Source organism: Myotis lucifugus, unplaced genomic scaffold (assembly GCF_000147115.1).
Source record: "Myotis lucifugus unplaced genomic scaffold, Myoluc2.0 scaffold_205, whole genome shotgun sequence".
Taxonomy (NCBI): domain Eukaryota; kingdom Metazoa; phylum Chordata; class Mammalia; order Chiroptera; family Vespertilionidae; genus Myotis; species Myotis lucifugus.
In genome coordinates, this window is record NW_005871253.1 from 133,110 (window position 1) to 149,768 (window position 16,659).

General features: G+C 42.0%; 1 protein-coding gene across 5 annotated transcripts in view; it reads left to right on the top strand.

The window, feature by feature from the left end:
- Positions 1–304: 304 nt before the first annotated feature.
- SLC24A3 (solute carrier family 24 member 3) overlaps positions 305–16,659 on the top strand; it is a 460,854-nt gene continuing 444,499 nt past the window's right edge. For 4 of the 5 annotated variants that reach the window (XM_023761284.1, XM_023761285.1, XM_014463279.2 and 1 more), the window contains exons 1-2: positions 527–665; positions 1,353–1,489. Coding sequence is in view for 2 of the 5 variants with exons in the window: in XM_014463279.2 (XP_014318765.1) it covers positions 1,366–1,489 (124 nt within the window). In the remaining 3 variants the exon portion in view is untranslated. Of the gene's footprint in view, positions 666–1,352; positions 1,490–16,659 lie in introns of all 5 variants that reach the window. The other variant, XM_006097516.3, reaches the window with a different exon arrangement.

Sequence of the window (16,659 nt, forward strand, 5' to 3'; positions counted from 1 at the left end):
CGCTCCTGCAGCCGGTGAGGCCGGAGCCAGCCCGGGTGCGCCTCGCCAGCCGGCAGACTTGGCCAGCGGCAGGGCCTCCTCCCGCCGGTCCGTCCCTGCTCCTCCTCCTCCTCGGCCGCCCCCGCCTCCCGGCCACCCCCGCCGCCCCCACCGCGCCGCCGCCCGAGGCCGAGCGCGGACGCCGAGCGTGGGAGCCATGGCGCGCGAGGAGGAGAGGGACCCGGAGCGCCGGGAGGCGGCGGCGCGGGCCCGAGGCGAGGAGGAGGAGGAGGAGGAGGAGGAGGAGGAGGAGGAGGGAGAGGGAGAGGAGGGACTGAGCGATAGCGACGACGAGGACCAAGACCAGAAGACCGGCAGCGGCGAGGAAGAGGCAAAGGAGGCTGCAGCGGCGGCTGGGCGGGAGCGCAGCGAGAACGCGCGGCTGCAGAGCGCAGGGCTGCCTCCCGTCTCCGTCCCCGCCGCGGCCGCCCGCGACCGGAGCGGCCGCCGCCCGCCGGGGCCCCCGCCGGGGCCGCTGCCCTGCCTCCCGAGGATGCGGTCGCCCGAGGAGGAGGATCGCGAGCGTCGCCGGAGTCGCCGGAGGGACCTTCTGCTGAGCCAGCTCTGCTTCCTGGCCTTGGTGGCGCTGCTGCTCTGGTCGCTGTCAAGCATGCAAGAGCATAATGGTGAGTGCTCGCCGCCTGCCCGGAGTGGGCGCTGCGGCTCCAGCGGCTCGGGGCTCCCGGACTGGGCACGGGCGCGCAGGCTGGGCCAGGGGCACGGGCGCCGGGCACGAGGAAGCCCACTGCCCCTCCGTGGGGCTCGGGCAGAGAGGGCTCAGTAGGCGAGCGCCGCGCACGGAGTAGTTAGCACGCTGGGTGCTTGGCTGGCCCTGGGAACCCTTACCGGTGTCTTTTGGAGGGACTTAGCCACAAGCTGGAGGGACTGTCAGCCTCAGCAAGTCCCCCAATAAAGTTGACCTGATAAGATTCGCTACCTGTGCAAGTAACCACCTGTACACGCTTTGGGTTGAGGACGTGGACAGGGCTGGTTGGTGAACACATAGTTGCCAAGTGTTCTCCATATGGAAGAGGCACTGGGTGGACCAGATAGAAAGCTCCGTACCGGCCTTTCCAGAACAGATGCTGGGAACTTCCAGATAAGAAAAAAAGTGTTGGCCATTGGCTGGGGTTTAGGAACGGACTTGTTCTCTTAAACTAACCAGTCACTGGGAAGACTGATCCGTTCTGTGGACTTGCCATTCTGGAATAAAGGGTTTGGACTCTGCTTTCATGCTGCCCTGCAGTGGGGCCACCTTCTCACCCACAACTTTTGTTTTATCTTTGTCCCTGGCCTTCCTTGCGCTGAAATAGCTCTTGTGGAGAAATGTGCTCACAACAGTTGTCCACCGTAACAATTTGGACCGTGGGGTGCAGCTGTCTAAGAAACAGAGGAAAGACTTGGAAGAATAATTGTTGTAAAATGGTTTTATATCCCAGCCAATCAAGCGGTATGTTTCCTGGGAAAATAGTCATAGAATAATTGTGAGAAAAAGCATTTACAAATAGTGCTTTGGTGTTAAGAGAGATACAGCTTTAACACAAGTGTGTTATGAAGTGCACAATAAAGGCATCTGGATGTTGATGGTAAGATGTTTTTAAAGGTGCCATCAATTAAGGGATTTCCCCCAAATTGGCTGATCTCGTGCTTCGTGGGGAAAGCAGATGGTCCATCTTGGTTCAGGCCTTAGCAGACCTGTTGACAGACTTCATCATATATGGTAATATGAGAGCCGGTTCTGGTCTTCAGAGAAGCTGCTAAGATTCCACGCCTCTCCCTATCGCTCCCGATTCCCAGGTTGCCTGGCCATGGGGACTGACATCAGGTAGGGTTCTGTGCTGGGTGAGCAGAGTGGACCCCTCTTCCAGGGCAGAGTCAGACCTGCCAGTTCTCACCAAGAGGGTTTTTTATGAAGCCCATTTCCATCTTAATTTCTCTGACTCAAAGCCAGTCTGTACTTCATGCCACCTTTGGAAAGGGCCATTCCAAGTCACGTACATGCCGGCCATTTTTCTTGCATGTCTGGGCTCTATGAGTCATAGAGTTCCCACCACTTTCCAGGATAGGAAAGACCTTTTTCAGGATGGGGAATGTGACCCATACAACTACGTCCATCAGTGGCAGGGGGCTGCCTGGGCCCCGAGATACCTGGGATGTTCGGGGAGGCGGGGAGGGAGGGAGTGTTAGACACTCTGCAAACTGGGAACCTGGTGACTGGAATGTCATTTTGAAATGGTTTCCCTAGCAGTGACATTTCTGTTCAGGTGCCAGTGACTCAGATTTAGTTCCAAAGCATAGCCCTTCCCCCCACTCGTTCCCTTGATCTCTCTTCTCTGTACAATTCATATTCTCGTTCCCTCTCTCCACCCCCTACCATAAATGTGGGGCTTAAGAAGACCCTCACACCAAACACCTGAAGATAACAGAGAAAAGCCGGCAGTGTTAAGATGCCATCCCACCTCCATTTATTTCCCCCAAATGACATGCTTGTCATAATCCTGTGTCGAATCACCGTTTTTTTCCTATTACATATTGGTAATTTCATTGCATGATGCACAGCAATATTTTGCAGCAAGGCACCGATTTTTTTGAGATAATTTCAAAGATATTCGTTAATGCGTGTGAACCTGCAAGTGATTATTTTGCTTGGGAGTTTGTCATTCAATGTACTTAGGCATTTGAATAGTGAGTATCACCCTGGGAACTTGGTGCTACTCTACTTAAGGGTCCTTTCAGGATGGAAAAAAGTTTGGAATTTAGCCTTTTTAAAAAGATGTTGTGACTTAGAGAGGCTGAGTGATTCGCTTAAGGTCACACAGCAGTTGATGAGCAGAGGAAGAAACCAGCCTGAGTTGACCTGGCTCTTTGATGCCACCTCTGTCCCCTGGTATTCCTATCACCATGTGGTGCAGCTTTGTAATATTTATGTAACCCTATAGGGGGTACCTTCATAAGGATCAAAGGTAATATTTTGATTTATTCACCTGAAAGCCATGCACTGATTAAGTGTAACTTCCCAGAACACTCTTTTCTAACACATACTGACTTTTTTTAAAAATAAAAGGACAGTCCTTTACTAAACCTAAATAGAGATTTGTTACATAATGTTGTATAATATTTCTAATCATATGGAATCTGAGATCCCTTTCTTGACATTTAACCAAACTCAGTATCGGTTCTTTTCTGCTGTGACGAAATAGGAGCATTGTTAAATTTAGGTCGAAAGGGTTAGCGCTGGAATCAAGAGAAATGTTAATTCTCACAACAACAAAGGAATAATGATAATTGGAATCTGGTGGGCTCTAAAGGCAGTCACTGTGCTCAGTGCACTGTATAGGCATCGCCTTATTTAATCAGCAAACACTCTTTGCAGCTGTGTGAACCTTCAGCAGCGGAGAAGGAAAGAGCCTGGGTGCCCTGTTTAGTTGCTGCCGATGGAAATCTCGTTTTTGATCTCTGTTTTCAAAGCCAATTGAAATAAGTTGTCAGATTTGCTAACAAGAGTTTTCTCTTTCTTTCTTTTTTTTTTTTTTGGCAGTGAGGATGGGTTACTTTTGTATGTTTTGAGTTTTTAAAGTGTTTAATTATTCTTTGAAGTAAGGAACCTGGTCATCTTTTTCTAGAAGTGGTGTGGATAAAGCACAGGGGTTCTAATTCAGAAGTAACCGAATGTTCCTGAGAGGTGAATAGTGAATAAGAAAAATTATACATCTATCTATCTATCTATCTATCTACTTTTACATATACTAGTACATACACACATACTTTGAGATACTTTCTCTTCCAATTACTATTGCTGCATAACAAACCACCCCACATGTATGAGTATAAAACAGTTATTTTATTTTTTTGCTCATGGATAATTTGGCTCAGACAGCTTAGTGAAGGATGGCTTTTCTCTGCTTCATTATGTCTGGGACCTCAGCTGGAAAGATTGAAAGGCTAGGTAACTTGACAGCTGGGTCTGCAGTCATCTGGCGACAATATCACTCCCGTGTCTGGGGTTGATGCCAGCTGTTGGCTGGACCGTCAGCTGGGATGTCAACCAGAACACTTACATGTGGCCTCTCCATGTGCCTTGGTTTGAACTTCCTCAGAGCATGGCAGCTGGGTTCCAAGAGAATAAGGTAGGAGTGCATGACATGTGTATGTCTTAGCCTCAGGAGTCCCATGGTATCACTTTCCTGTTGGTCAAGGCAGTGAGCAATGTCAGTCCAAGTTCAAGGAGATAGACACTGTCGCTTACTCAGTAGAGGCGTGTCCGGGTACGCCGTAGGAGAGCATGTGCGATGGGAGATACTGGCGTGGCTGTCTTTGGGATACCAGCGATCCAAAGCTTAATGACTTACAAGTAATTGCAGATACTTCCCAAGGTGGTAAATGGTGAATAATAAATGCATTTCCACCTTATTCTCTTGGCACATATGTGTGTATGTAATTTTTGGAATACCTTGCAATCATGAAGACATTGCTACTTGTCTCACTGGCGTGGGATCCAGCGGCAAAAAGCGGGCTGCAGTGGAGTTTTATTGCGAATGTCATTTGCAGACCTGAGAGCCATCTTTCACTTTGTGGTTTCCCATTCTCAGAGGACCGTGACCGTGACCTTTCCATCCCTCGTGTGGCTTACAGGGAAGTCTTGCCAGATTCTCCAGCTTTATCTCCCCTTCCCACGCTTTAACACTCTGGCCTTTCTTCTGTTTCTCGAAAGGGTGACACTTCTTCTGGCCCAAGGCCTCCAGCACATGCTGGTCCCACTGTCACCACTGCCGTAGTTAATCCTTCATCCTTCACTTCCTGGCCCAGGATCTTCCTGACCAGACTAGGTTCCCCATTTTGCTCTCTGAGCAGGCTCTCTCCTCCCTTCATAACATTTATCACAGTTGGCAATTATGTATTTCTTTAGTTATGACTTGAGTAATATCTCCTCTTCACCAGGTTCTAAGGTCAGGAGGTCAGTCAGGGCCACCATGAACTTGTCTCACCTTTGTCACATCTGTCACTCAGCCCATAGTAGCTGTTCAAAAGATCTTTGTTCAACTAAAAAAGCTCTTTTGATTTTCAAACTACAGCGTCTGTGCTAGATCGAACTACTGTGTGTTAGGAGCCCACTGGCTGGCACATACTTCATTTTCATGACTTATAATTCTGCCCCCAATCCAGCAAATTCGATGTTTTTATTCATTTTTCATGGGCTCACAGTGAGTTGCAGAAAGGTGAGTGCCTTGCCCAGTGTCCCTTCATCAAGGGGCAAGATTTGAACCCAAGCCCACCTTGGTCAGAGCTGCACGCCTCCGTACTCCCTCGCCTGGGCTTAAGGGGACATGCATAGAAAATGGGAGTCACGCTGCCTTTTTCAGTCAACCCGAGAGTAAAGGAGTAACAGAAGGTTGCTTTCATAGAAGCAGCATTTTAGAAACATTGCTTTTCAACTTTTTCTATTTTCTGCCTAAACATATATAGATGTGTGCCTCTCCTCCTGGCTTTTCTTAGTTGCTCATCAACCCAGATTTTTCTCAGAGATTTCCTCCACTTGAAAGCCTCCAGCCCTTGTGGGAAGATTTTTTTACCCCGGAGGGTTGGCAAAGCCAAAAGAATTGCAACACCAGCCATTTGTTGAGAATTCCACAGCCTGGTGGAGGTTGGCTGATAGGACACGATTTTGGCATCTGTATTTTTCTTTAAGGGCATTTCTTTTCCTTAAGCAAAATAAATTTTTGGGGGGAATAATAACAGTACATATACTTCTATAAGGGGGGGCACTGAGATATGAGGAGTTCAGAAAACATCTCTGAAATCTCACAGCAAATGGGTTATTCTGCTGGGAAGGTAATTCTAGTTTTTCTGGCCTTTTCTTGCCTTTGATTCCTGTGGAACTCGTTTCGCAATGATTTTGTTTATCATTTGCAGTGGTTTGAAACATGGTGTTGTTCTGTAGGATTTAGAATTTGAAGTATTAAGGATTCAAGTGGAAGAGGTTTTCTGTGAGTGAGGTGGTGATGGCTCACAATTTCTCAGACTTGGGTGAGACCGTCCACACTCTCCCTGGTGGCTACAGATCTCACAGGGTCCACCTGCCTTTCACTCCTCGCTCTCTGCGGTTGGGAGTGGTGATTCTCCTCATGACTGAGAGTCCTGGGGGCTTCACTGTCTGTCATTGGTTTTCTCACCCTGAAGCCACCTTTTCAAATGGTCCATTTCCGAAACTCTTCTCAGGGGCACACCTTGAGTGGGTTTCTGCCTGGACCTCACTGATATAAAGACCCAGGGGACTATGTTAACTCATTCAATACACAACTGTGGCTTTTTGCTAGTTACCGAGGTGACAGAGAGGTCAGAGACGGACACCCAGAATATCGTCCTAGTGGTGCACAGGCTTTAGTGGGAACAGGGACGTTGAGCAACTAATTTTCAAGCACCGTGAGAGATACAAATGATAATACAGTGTGGCGTGGAAGAGGGGGGTGGTCAGCAGAACCTGGAACGTGGGATAGAAAAGGAATCAGGTTGGTAAGGATGAGGACAAAAAGGCAAATCATAGAAAAATGGGCAAAAAATACAGACAGGCAATTCACACAAAGAAAAGCAGTTGCAAGTGGCCATTAGATACAAGTAAAAATATGCTCAGTGTTCATAGTAATTGGGGATATCCACATTTTAAAATGATGAAGTACCACTTTTCAATATCAAATTGGCAAAACTGAAAACATGAGAATATCAAGCGCTGACAAAGGTGCAGGAGAGTCTCATATACTGCAGGTGGGCTGGTAAGTTGGTACCCAGACACCATGGGAAATGGCAGCATGATCAGATTTTAGGCACAGACTTCAAATGGAGCCGTGGCCTTTTAATGAGATTGATGTGTAGAAAGGATGGAGGTGGGATTAGAATGGCAATACGTAGATATTTGAGACTGTCCAGATCAACCCAAGGTGCTGATGTGAATCATGAAACCTAGCCATTGTTCCTTGCTTGTCAATCACTTTATTTCTAGGAGAGGGTGAACAAATAAAGTAAGCCATCTGTGACCTACTTTGGGGGAATCTCACATTTGCAACTTGGTGTTTTTCTCCTCATTTTTCCCTTTGTGTTTCTGCGTTATTTGACCTCAAGCAGGAGTCATTTTCACTGTAGTGAGGCAGTCAGCTGGGGAATCAGAGGGTGTGTAGGGCAGGAAACATGCAGTTTTCTAGAGTAGGACTTTGATGTAAGAACAAAGTGGGTGAGATGGGGCATGGGTGACCAGGAGGAACGGGGTGCCATAAGTTGACACTAAGAAGTCAATAGCACCAGTTTAGTATATATATATATTAAATAATTACATATATATAATTAATAATATATATGTCGGCTGCCTCCTCTTCATATAGACAGTGCCCAAGATATATATATATATATATATATATATATATATATATATATATATATATATATATATATATAAATATAATTTCAGAGAGGAAAAGAGAGGAAGGGATAGATAGAAACATCAATGACGAGAGAGAATCATTGATAGGCTGCTTCCTGCACACCCTGCACTGGGGATTGAGGCCACAGTCTGGGCATGTGCCCTGACCAGGCATCGACTGGTGACCTCCTGGTTCACAGGTTGACGCTCAACCACTGAGCCATGCCAGCTGGGCAATAGCACCACTTTTAAGTGAGAATGTGAAGCATTCATTTATGGAATTTTGACTTTGATTTCTGGCAGGGCGTTTAGGTAGAATATAGTGAACCGTGGAAAGCCAAGATTATAAGCAGTTGCAGCTGGACATAATGTGTGAGTAGGATGCATGAGGGTGAGAATTGTACCTTTGGTTAGCTCCGCGGGTCTCAGTCTTCTCTGCACATTGTGATCACCCCAGGTTATAACTTTAAACCTTACTCTTGGCTGGGTCCTGTCCCCCAGAGATTCTGATGGGATGCTCAGGGGTACAGCCTGGGCATTGAGATTTTTTAAAAAATATATTTTTATTGATTTCAGAGAGGAAGGGGGGGGGAGAGAAACATCAATGATGAGAGAATCATTGATCAGCTGCCTCCTGCATGCCCCTTACTGGGAATCAAGCCCACAACCCTGGGCATGTGCCCTGACCAGGAATCGAGCCAGCTACCTTGTGGTTCATAGGTTGATGCTCAACCACTGAGCCACACTGGTAGGTCGGCATTGAGATTTTTTAAAAGTGAGGTAGATGGCTCCAGCATGCAGCCAAGACGGGCACTACTGGGCTATGTCAGTGTTTACCTTATCATAGCCTCGTCAGTGGTCTTCGCTTAAAGACACTTGGCTTAATTTTTCTGTCCTGAACATGAGTTAATATTGGTCTGCTTAGTTTTCTAAGACTTTACCACTTATTGAAGCCCAAACTTTCCTCCAGTCGCCTTCATCTCCTCTTCATATAGACAGTGCCCCTAGATACTCTGTCTAGTTCTCTTTCTGAAGAAATCTTTACCACATTCTCTGGCCTGGTCTAGTCTGGAGAGGTTGCTGGTTAAATCTGCTGCCCAGTTGTCACCTTGAGCTCCCCCTCCAGCCTCTTCCTGTATCCCTTCCCCCCAACACTCTCCCTTCCCCCTGCTCTCCCTATGTTGAAAGCTCTGTTTCCTAGAACTCATGTATTGGTCTTTCCTGGTTTTGTGGTATGTATACATTTTCAAGGATCACATATTACACACTGTAAGTACCTCCTAAGACAGGGGAGTGGAAATAACGAAACAAAGGTTTCAGACGTTGTGGGTTTGAAAATATATTCATTTTACCGCCACACTTAGAGGACAGTTAGGCTGGGTCAAGAATTTCAATTAGAAAACATTTTTTTCCCCCATCGGAATTTTGAAGGCATTGTTTTGCTGTCTTCTGGCTTCCAGTGTCACCTTGCCTCTGAGAAGTCAGATGCTGTTCCAGTTTTTAATTTTTTTTTGAGTGAGATTTGTTTTTCCCTCTAAGGACATGCATGCTCTTTGCTTTGCTCATAATGTTCACCAAAATCATGTTTATGACTAGTGTGGTTCTGTTTCATGCATTTTTTTGGCCACTCACCTGGTTCTTTTAATCTGGAAGCTTATGTCCTTCATATCTGTGAACTTGTCTTTTATGATTCTCTCTGTCTTAAGTTCTCTTTTCTCTCTTCCTGGATTGTTTATTATTTGGATGCTTGACTTCCTGGGTTGACTTTGATTTTCTTATCCCTCTTATCTTGTTTGTTTTTTTTCCTCATCCTTTTACTCTAATGTCTGTGTTTTCTTAATCATATCTTCCAATTCTTATATAGAGCTTTTATTTTCCGCTGTCATATTTTTTATTTCCAAGAACTCTGTCTTCCTTTGGAAGTTATTTTTAGTAGCATCCCGTTCTGCTTCAATGATACAGAATCATCTCTTATATCCCTAAGTTATTAATAATGCCGTTGAAGTTTTCCTTGCTCTGTATAGAGTCTGTTTCTCCAAGTTGCTGTTGTCTATTTTCTTTGTTTTGATTTTCATATGATGTGCTTTCTTTGAATGTCAAGTGATCCTTGGTGTCTACTTATATTTAAGTGAGGCCATTAAAACAATGATTGGAAACTACAAGGAGGAAAGTCTGTTGATTGTGTTTCTGTAAGCTGAGCTGACTGGGCCATGTCATTGGGCGTCCTCTGCATCTCTAGTTTTAGTTCTTTATCAGGGAAGGGTCAGATTTCCCAAGCAAGGGTCACCCAGTGCCCTGTCTTGAGGGAAAAGACATGGTTACTTCTAATAATCCAATGGGAGAGGAAGCTGGGGTAGGGTAGGTTTCTTTTTTTGTTAAAAAGAAACACTCCTAGACTCAAGACCTTGTCTCAAGGACAACTATGAGTATGAAAGAGCTGGAAAAAAATTTTTTTTGTTAATCCTCACCCTACGATATTTTACCCTTGATTTTTAAAGAGAGTGGAAGGGAGGGAGGGAAGGGAAGAGACAAAAAGAGAGAGAAAGAGGGAGAGAGAGAAACATCTATGTGAGAAAGACACATCAATTTTTTGTCTCCCACACATGCCCCAACTTTGGCTATGGATGGAACCTGCAGCCTAGGTACCTTCCCTTGACTGGAATCAAACCTGAGATCCTTCGGTGCTCAGGCTGATGTTTTAACCACTGAGCAATACTAGCCAGGGCTGAATAATTTATTTCGATACATTGCAAGACCATTCCAAGTTATTTAAGTCTTTCCTTGTCCCTTCCTGTCTTCCTTCCTCCTGTCACTCTTTTAGCTCCTTTACACATGAAACTGGTAAGAGTTGTTGCCTCTTGGGAGGACTAGTGGGTGGAAGGTGAGTTTTCATCATATCCTTCTTTTTAACTGAAATTTGTTTTGAGCTAGTTGTGGATTCACATGCAGTTGTAAGAAATAATAGAGAGGGATTCCTTGTAGTTTTTCCCATTTCCTCCAATGGGAACATTTTGCAAAACTCCCATATAATATTATAACCAGGGCAGCGACATTGATGTAATCCACTAATCTTATTCATATTTCCCCAGTTACATCTGTACTTGTGTGTGTGTAAGTTCTGTACAGTTTTTTTTTCTTATGTAGGTTCTCCCAACCACCACAGTCAAAATGTTGGACAGGGTCAACATCACAAGGATAATGTGTGTTGCCCACGAATAACCACGCACTCCCTACATACCTTCAGTCACTCCTATCACCTATTCCAAATTAAGTTAATTTAAAAGTTACAGCTTTAAGAATGAAGTAAAATTCCACCACCAATAATGCCGCTCTACACAAAAGACTGCTGATAAGTTGGCAGCAGGGACATGAGTGTAGGTCAGTGTACACCAGTGAAATTGGGACATGGAGCGTTGTCTCAGTCATTGCAGTTTTATTACTTTCAGGTATTGTAACGGGAGCTAAGTGCCAGATAAAGGTCAGGCATGGCTCGGTAATAGTTTCTCTAATGAACAATTTTTTTTCTGTCATTTACACAATATTTCTGAACGAATCCTCCGTGAAAATAGTTCATTCGAGTCGTTTGTTCATTTAAGCAGTTTAGCCATGCTCCTTGCAATATTACGTTCACTGTGATTCATTTCCTAGAACAGTGATTTTCAACCGGTGTGCCGCAAGAATTTTTAAATCATGCAATACCTGACTATTTAGTCAGGGGCACTGACCTCTTTTCCCTCAGATTGTCAAATAAAAAAATGACAACAGCTAACACAACAATAGCCGTCTGGTGTGAATGAATAAAAATTATACCTCTTTTTTTGTTAGATTGGCAAAAATATATTTTTTAGTGTGCCACAGAATTTTAGTAATTGGTTTATGTGTGCCATGAAATGAGAAAGGTTGGAAATTGCTGTCCTAGAATATTAGCGATGGAGGAGAGAGACCATTGTATCTTATCATCTGATCTTGTGTTTAAGGAAACTGATGTGAAAGAGAATTGAAATTGGGGTCAGAACCCAGGTTTTCTGACTCTGTGCTTAGTAAATACTTCAGAAAAAAAAAACCAGAAAATTAAGGTTAGAAATACATTTAATGCAAACTGTCAGTGAAATTATTTTAAATTCTGAAATGTTTCTGAAGTGCTGGGATCTTGCTGGGAATTATTTGGCATGCGTAGTCACTAGATGGAGAAAATTGGAGAATTTCAGGGTGAAATACTTCTTGTAAAAGATGAGAGATTTGTTTATCCAGACATACTGGCTTTTAGGATATGCTTAGCTTGCCTTAGGAGACAATTAACATTGTTGACTTACCTTCTACCTGAGCAGTTACCTCACTAGCATGAGAATGGTTGGTCATTTTAAAAATGAGTGCCCATTAATTTTTCTTGTTACGGCCTTTGAGCTTACAAGATTTTAAAATTTTAAATTGCTAGTGTTGCATTTCTAATCTGTTATCTGAACATCACTTCCAAGGAAAGCAAAGTTTCCTAGGACCGACTGACCCAGGCTTTGGAATTTGGTGGTAATGACCTCTGAGTGGGAATCCGTGGTGTGTGCCGGGGTATGTGCAGAAAGAAAACTCACTGCACCTACTTTAAATAACCTTGGGCATGAGGTCGGGCCAATTCCAGTCTTTCCCAACATTGCAGTATATGTCCTTCCTTATGCATTTTTAAATTGGTATCCTACTATATGTAATGTATGGGATCCTGCTTTTAAAATTTTAAAAAAATTAACACACAGTAAAATTAACTGACAGGATACAGAACAGAAATCCCCTCCCCCCCACAAAAAAATTCCTTCAGACTATCTCTTTGTAATCACACCTTCCCCATCCCTAATCCCTGATTTGTTCTCTTTCACTATAGTTTTGTCCTTTTGAGAATGTCATACAAATGGAATCCTATGTAATATTTTGATACTGGCTCTTTCACTTACCATCATGCTTCTCGGATTTATCTACGTTGTTGCATGTATCAGTAGTTCATCCCTTTTCATGGCTAAGGTGTAGTTCATTATACAGGTGTACAGCAGCTTACGTATCCACTTACCTATTGAAAAACATCTGGGTTGTTTCTAGTTTTGGTATTTATGAATAAAGCTCCTATAAACATTCAGATCCATGGTTTTTTTTTTTTTTTTGCCTTATTGCATTGGCTAAGACTTCCGGTACAATGTTATGTTTGAGTGGACATCCTTCCCTTGTCTCTGATCTGAGAGGGAAAGCCTTCAGTCCTTCAACATTAATTATGGTATTTGCCGTTGGATTTTTTACATGTCCTTTATCAAGTTGAGGAAGTTTCCATCTAGTCCTAGTGTGCTGACAATTTTTATCAGATGGATAGTGAAGTTTGTCAGATGCTTTTCCTCCATCAATTGATATGATCTCGTGGTTTTTCTTCTTTAGATAGTTAGCGTGGTGGGTTACATAGATTGGTTTTCAAATACAGAATCAGCCTTGCATATCCTGGGTAAACCCCATTGATCATGGTGTGTTTTTCGCTTGCTGGTTTCCTGGATTTGAACCGATCATATTTTGTTGAGGACTTTTGCATCTGTGATCACCCAGGGTACTCATAGTTTACTTTTCTTGTATTATCTTTGTTTGGGTTTGCTGGCCCATAAAATGAGTTAGGAAGTATTCCCTTTTATTCTCTGGAAGAGATTGTGTAGAATTGGTGGGTTCTGCTGTTTAACTTATTATAAACATTTCTCCATGGCATCAAACTTAAAAAATATAATGTCTGCATAATAATAGTGCATATTACAATTACAATTTTTTTTAGTATTATACCAAGTGGCATTTATTGAGCAGTTAGCTTCTTTTAGGTACTTTAAGTGCTTTACCTGTATTACTCCTTTAATCCCAACAATATCTGATGGAGTAGGTACCATTATTATCTCCACTTTACATTCAAAGAAAAATAAGACACAAAGAGTTTAAGTAACTTGCTAAAGCTCACAAAATTTCTACAGGGCCAAGGAGGATTTGAAGTCAGGCTGTTTGATTCTAGAACCCATGGACTTAACTATTACATTATATCATCTGATTATATCCTAATTTATTTATGCAGGCCTCCACTTGTGATAATTAGGTATTTTCAATATCCTCACTATGATGAATGTTCTTGTGTTAAAATCTTTGATAATCTCTGACATTTTTTTCAGGGTGGGTTCCTAGAAGTACTTATTCAGTGTCAGAAGTACATGCCCATTGTCAGAGCTAACACATACTTTCCAGGAATCTGAACAAAAGAGAGATTCCAACAGCAAGGGTTGAGAGTGCTCAATTCAGTGTTCTCTGCCAGAATTGAATAAGTATGGTTATTTTACATATTTTAAATTCAGTTTGATTGCAGAGAATGGTTTCTCAGTGCTTTGGTTTGCCTTTCTTTTTTACTAGGGAAGCTGATATTTTAAAAATGTTTATTGGTCTCTCATATTTCTTTGCTTGTGAGGAAAATTTCTTCATTTTTTTCTAATGGGGCAACAGCATTTTTATCCATGATTTGTAAGAGCTATGTTATATATATAAATATCTTATCCTAGTTCAGAAGTTTTGCTTTTTTCACTTGGACAACAGAAGGTTTTCATTTTTATTTAGTCAAAATTATATTTCTTTTCCCTTGTATTTATTTTTTCATTGTGTTATTCCTAGATCCAGAATCTTGATTGTATATTAATTCCATATAATCCTTCATGTCTTTTCCCTGTTTTATGGTTTAATTAAAATTTTTTAAACTCTTTGCTCATTTGGATTTTATTTTAGCATACAGTAAAGATTTGACTTAAACAGATGAACAGGTTTAACAGTTAAATTGCTTATTTAAGAATCTTTCCTTTACCCACACATTTGTAGTACCACCTTTATTTCATGCCTGTGTTCTTATGCACAGAAGCAGTTTTGTGATGTCTAATTTGTTCTACTTACCCATTAATTAATTGTTGTAGTTTATTAGCTTGTTAATTATCTCATAGAGCAAGACTCCTCTTGTTTTTGGGAAGAACACTATATGCTATTATCACTCGTTTATCCTTTTAGGGAACTTTAGAATCTCTGTCAAATTTTGCCCAAATGCCTCTGGGTTTTTACAAATCTATTTTGTGGAAAATATGGCATTTTATTTATTTTTCAAATAGATTTTTATTGATTTCAGAGAGGAAGGGAGAGGGAGAGAGAGATAGAAACATCAATGATGAGAGAGAATCATTGATTAGCTGCCTCCTGCACGCCCCCTACTGGGGATTGAGCCCGAAACCCCGGGCATGTGTCCTTGACCAGAATCGAACCTGGGACCCTTTGGTCTGCAGGCCAACGCTCTATCCACTGAGCCAAACCAGCTAGGGTGAAAAAATGGCATTTTACAACATTGAATCTTCTCATTCATAGTGTGCTTTTCATGTGATCCAAGGTTAAAAAAAAAAATCAATGGAGATTCATGATTATTTCCCTATTTATTTTTTACATTTGTTTGTGAAAGTTAATCTGGTATTAATTCCTTATTGTTCTTATTGTTTTATTCTTTATACATTCTTTTAAAGATTTCTTTTAAATTTATTCTTAATTTTATTATTTATATTTTAATCTTAAGTTTTAAACTATATAATAAATAATTAAAACACATTTATTATACAAACCAATATCTTGTGTTTTCCAATAATTTGCTATTATAGGGAATTTTAAAATTCAGGCTGTAGTTGAGTAGCTTTTTACTGTTGGCTATTAAGTTGGTTACTTTCATTATGCTGTGGAAGTTTTCTTTAATTTCTAGTTTTCTAGGTTTTTTTAAAAAATTAGAATGGATGTGGTGTGTGGTCAAATGCCTAATTAACATTTATTGGAGTGTTTAATATAACATAATGTAAATAAATATCTATTTTGAGCTGCCCCTGAAGTAAACCCTAGATATATACTTTAAAAAAATGTTGGATTTGATTTGTTTGTATTTTCTATAAAATTTTTGCTTTTATATTCATGGCAGATATTAGCATGACACTAACTTTACAAAACAAATTGATGATTTACATGCTCTTCTGTGTTCTGGAATGTTTTATGAAGCATGGTAATGACCTGTAACTTTAAAATTCAAAAGAACACTTACAGTTCTTCTTGGCCTGTATTCTTGCAGCTAATTTTGGACAAACTTTTCAATATCTTCCATTGAATATCTTTTCTGTTTAGGTAATTTGTTTTCCCAGGGAAATGCCAATTTCATTAAGGTTTTTTAAATGAACAAAAATACGCATTGCATTTTAAAATTTTAACTTGTTCTATAATTGTGATTCTGTAACATTTTTCTCATTAATAACTTAGTTGTTTCTCTTATTTTCTGGATGAAATTTGACTGTATTTTTAATTTAATTTTATTATTTACCAGTTTTGCTCTTCTCCCTATTTCCTGAGTCATCAATTATAGCTTTAACTAGAAGCCCGGTGCACGAAATTCGTACACTCAGGAAGGGGGGGTCCCTCAACCCGACCTGCACCCTCTCGGAGTTCAGGAGCCCTCAGGGGATGTCTGACCCAGGGAGCGGGCCTGAGACATCAGTCAGACATCCTTAGCACTGCCACAGAGGTGGGAGAGGCTCCCGCCACTGCTGCTGCACTCACCAGCCATGAGCCCAGCTTCTGGCTGAGCAGTGCTCCCCCTGTGGGAGTGCACTGACCATCAGGGGGCAGCTCGTGCATTGAGCGTTTGCCCTCTGGTGGTCAGTGCGTGTCATGACTACCGGTCATTCAGCTGTTTGGTCTATTTGCATATTAGCCTTTTATTATATAGGGTAGTTTTTTTTCCAAAATCATCTCTAATTACTTTGTTTTCTTTTCTAATATCTTTACTTAAGTGCTTTACATATGTGTATATATATTTTAATAGAGTTTTTAAAAATATATTTTCATTTATTTCAGAGAGGAAGTGAGAGGGAGAGAGAGAAACATTAATGATGAGAGAGAATCATTGATTGGCTGCCTCCTGCACACCCCCTACTAGAGATCAAGCCTACAACCCAAGCATGTGCCCTGACTGGAAATGAGCTGTGACCCCCTTGTTCATAGGTCTATACTTAACCACTGAGCCACACCGGCTGGGCTATATATTTTTGTTCTTTCTTGCTAATGATGCATGTGCCTTTAAGAGCCACTTTAGACTCTCCTTATAAGTTTTACGATGTCATGTAATCATTATTGTATTTTTCTAATAGTCTTGTAAT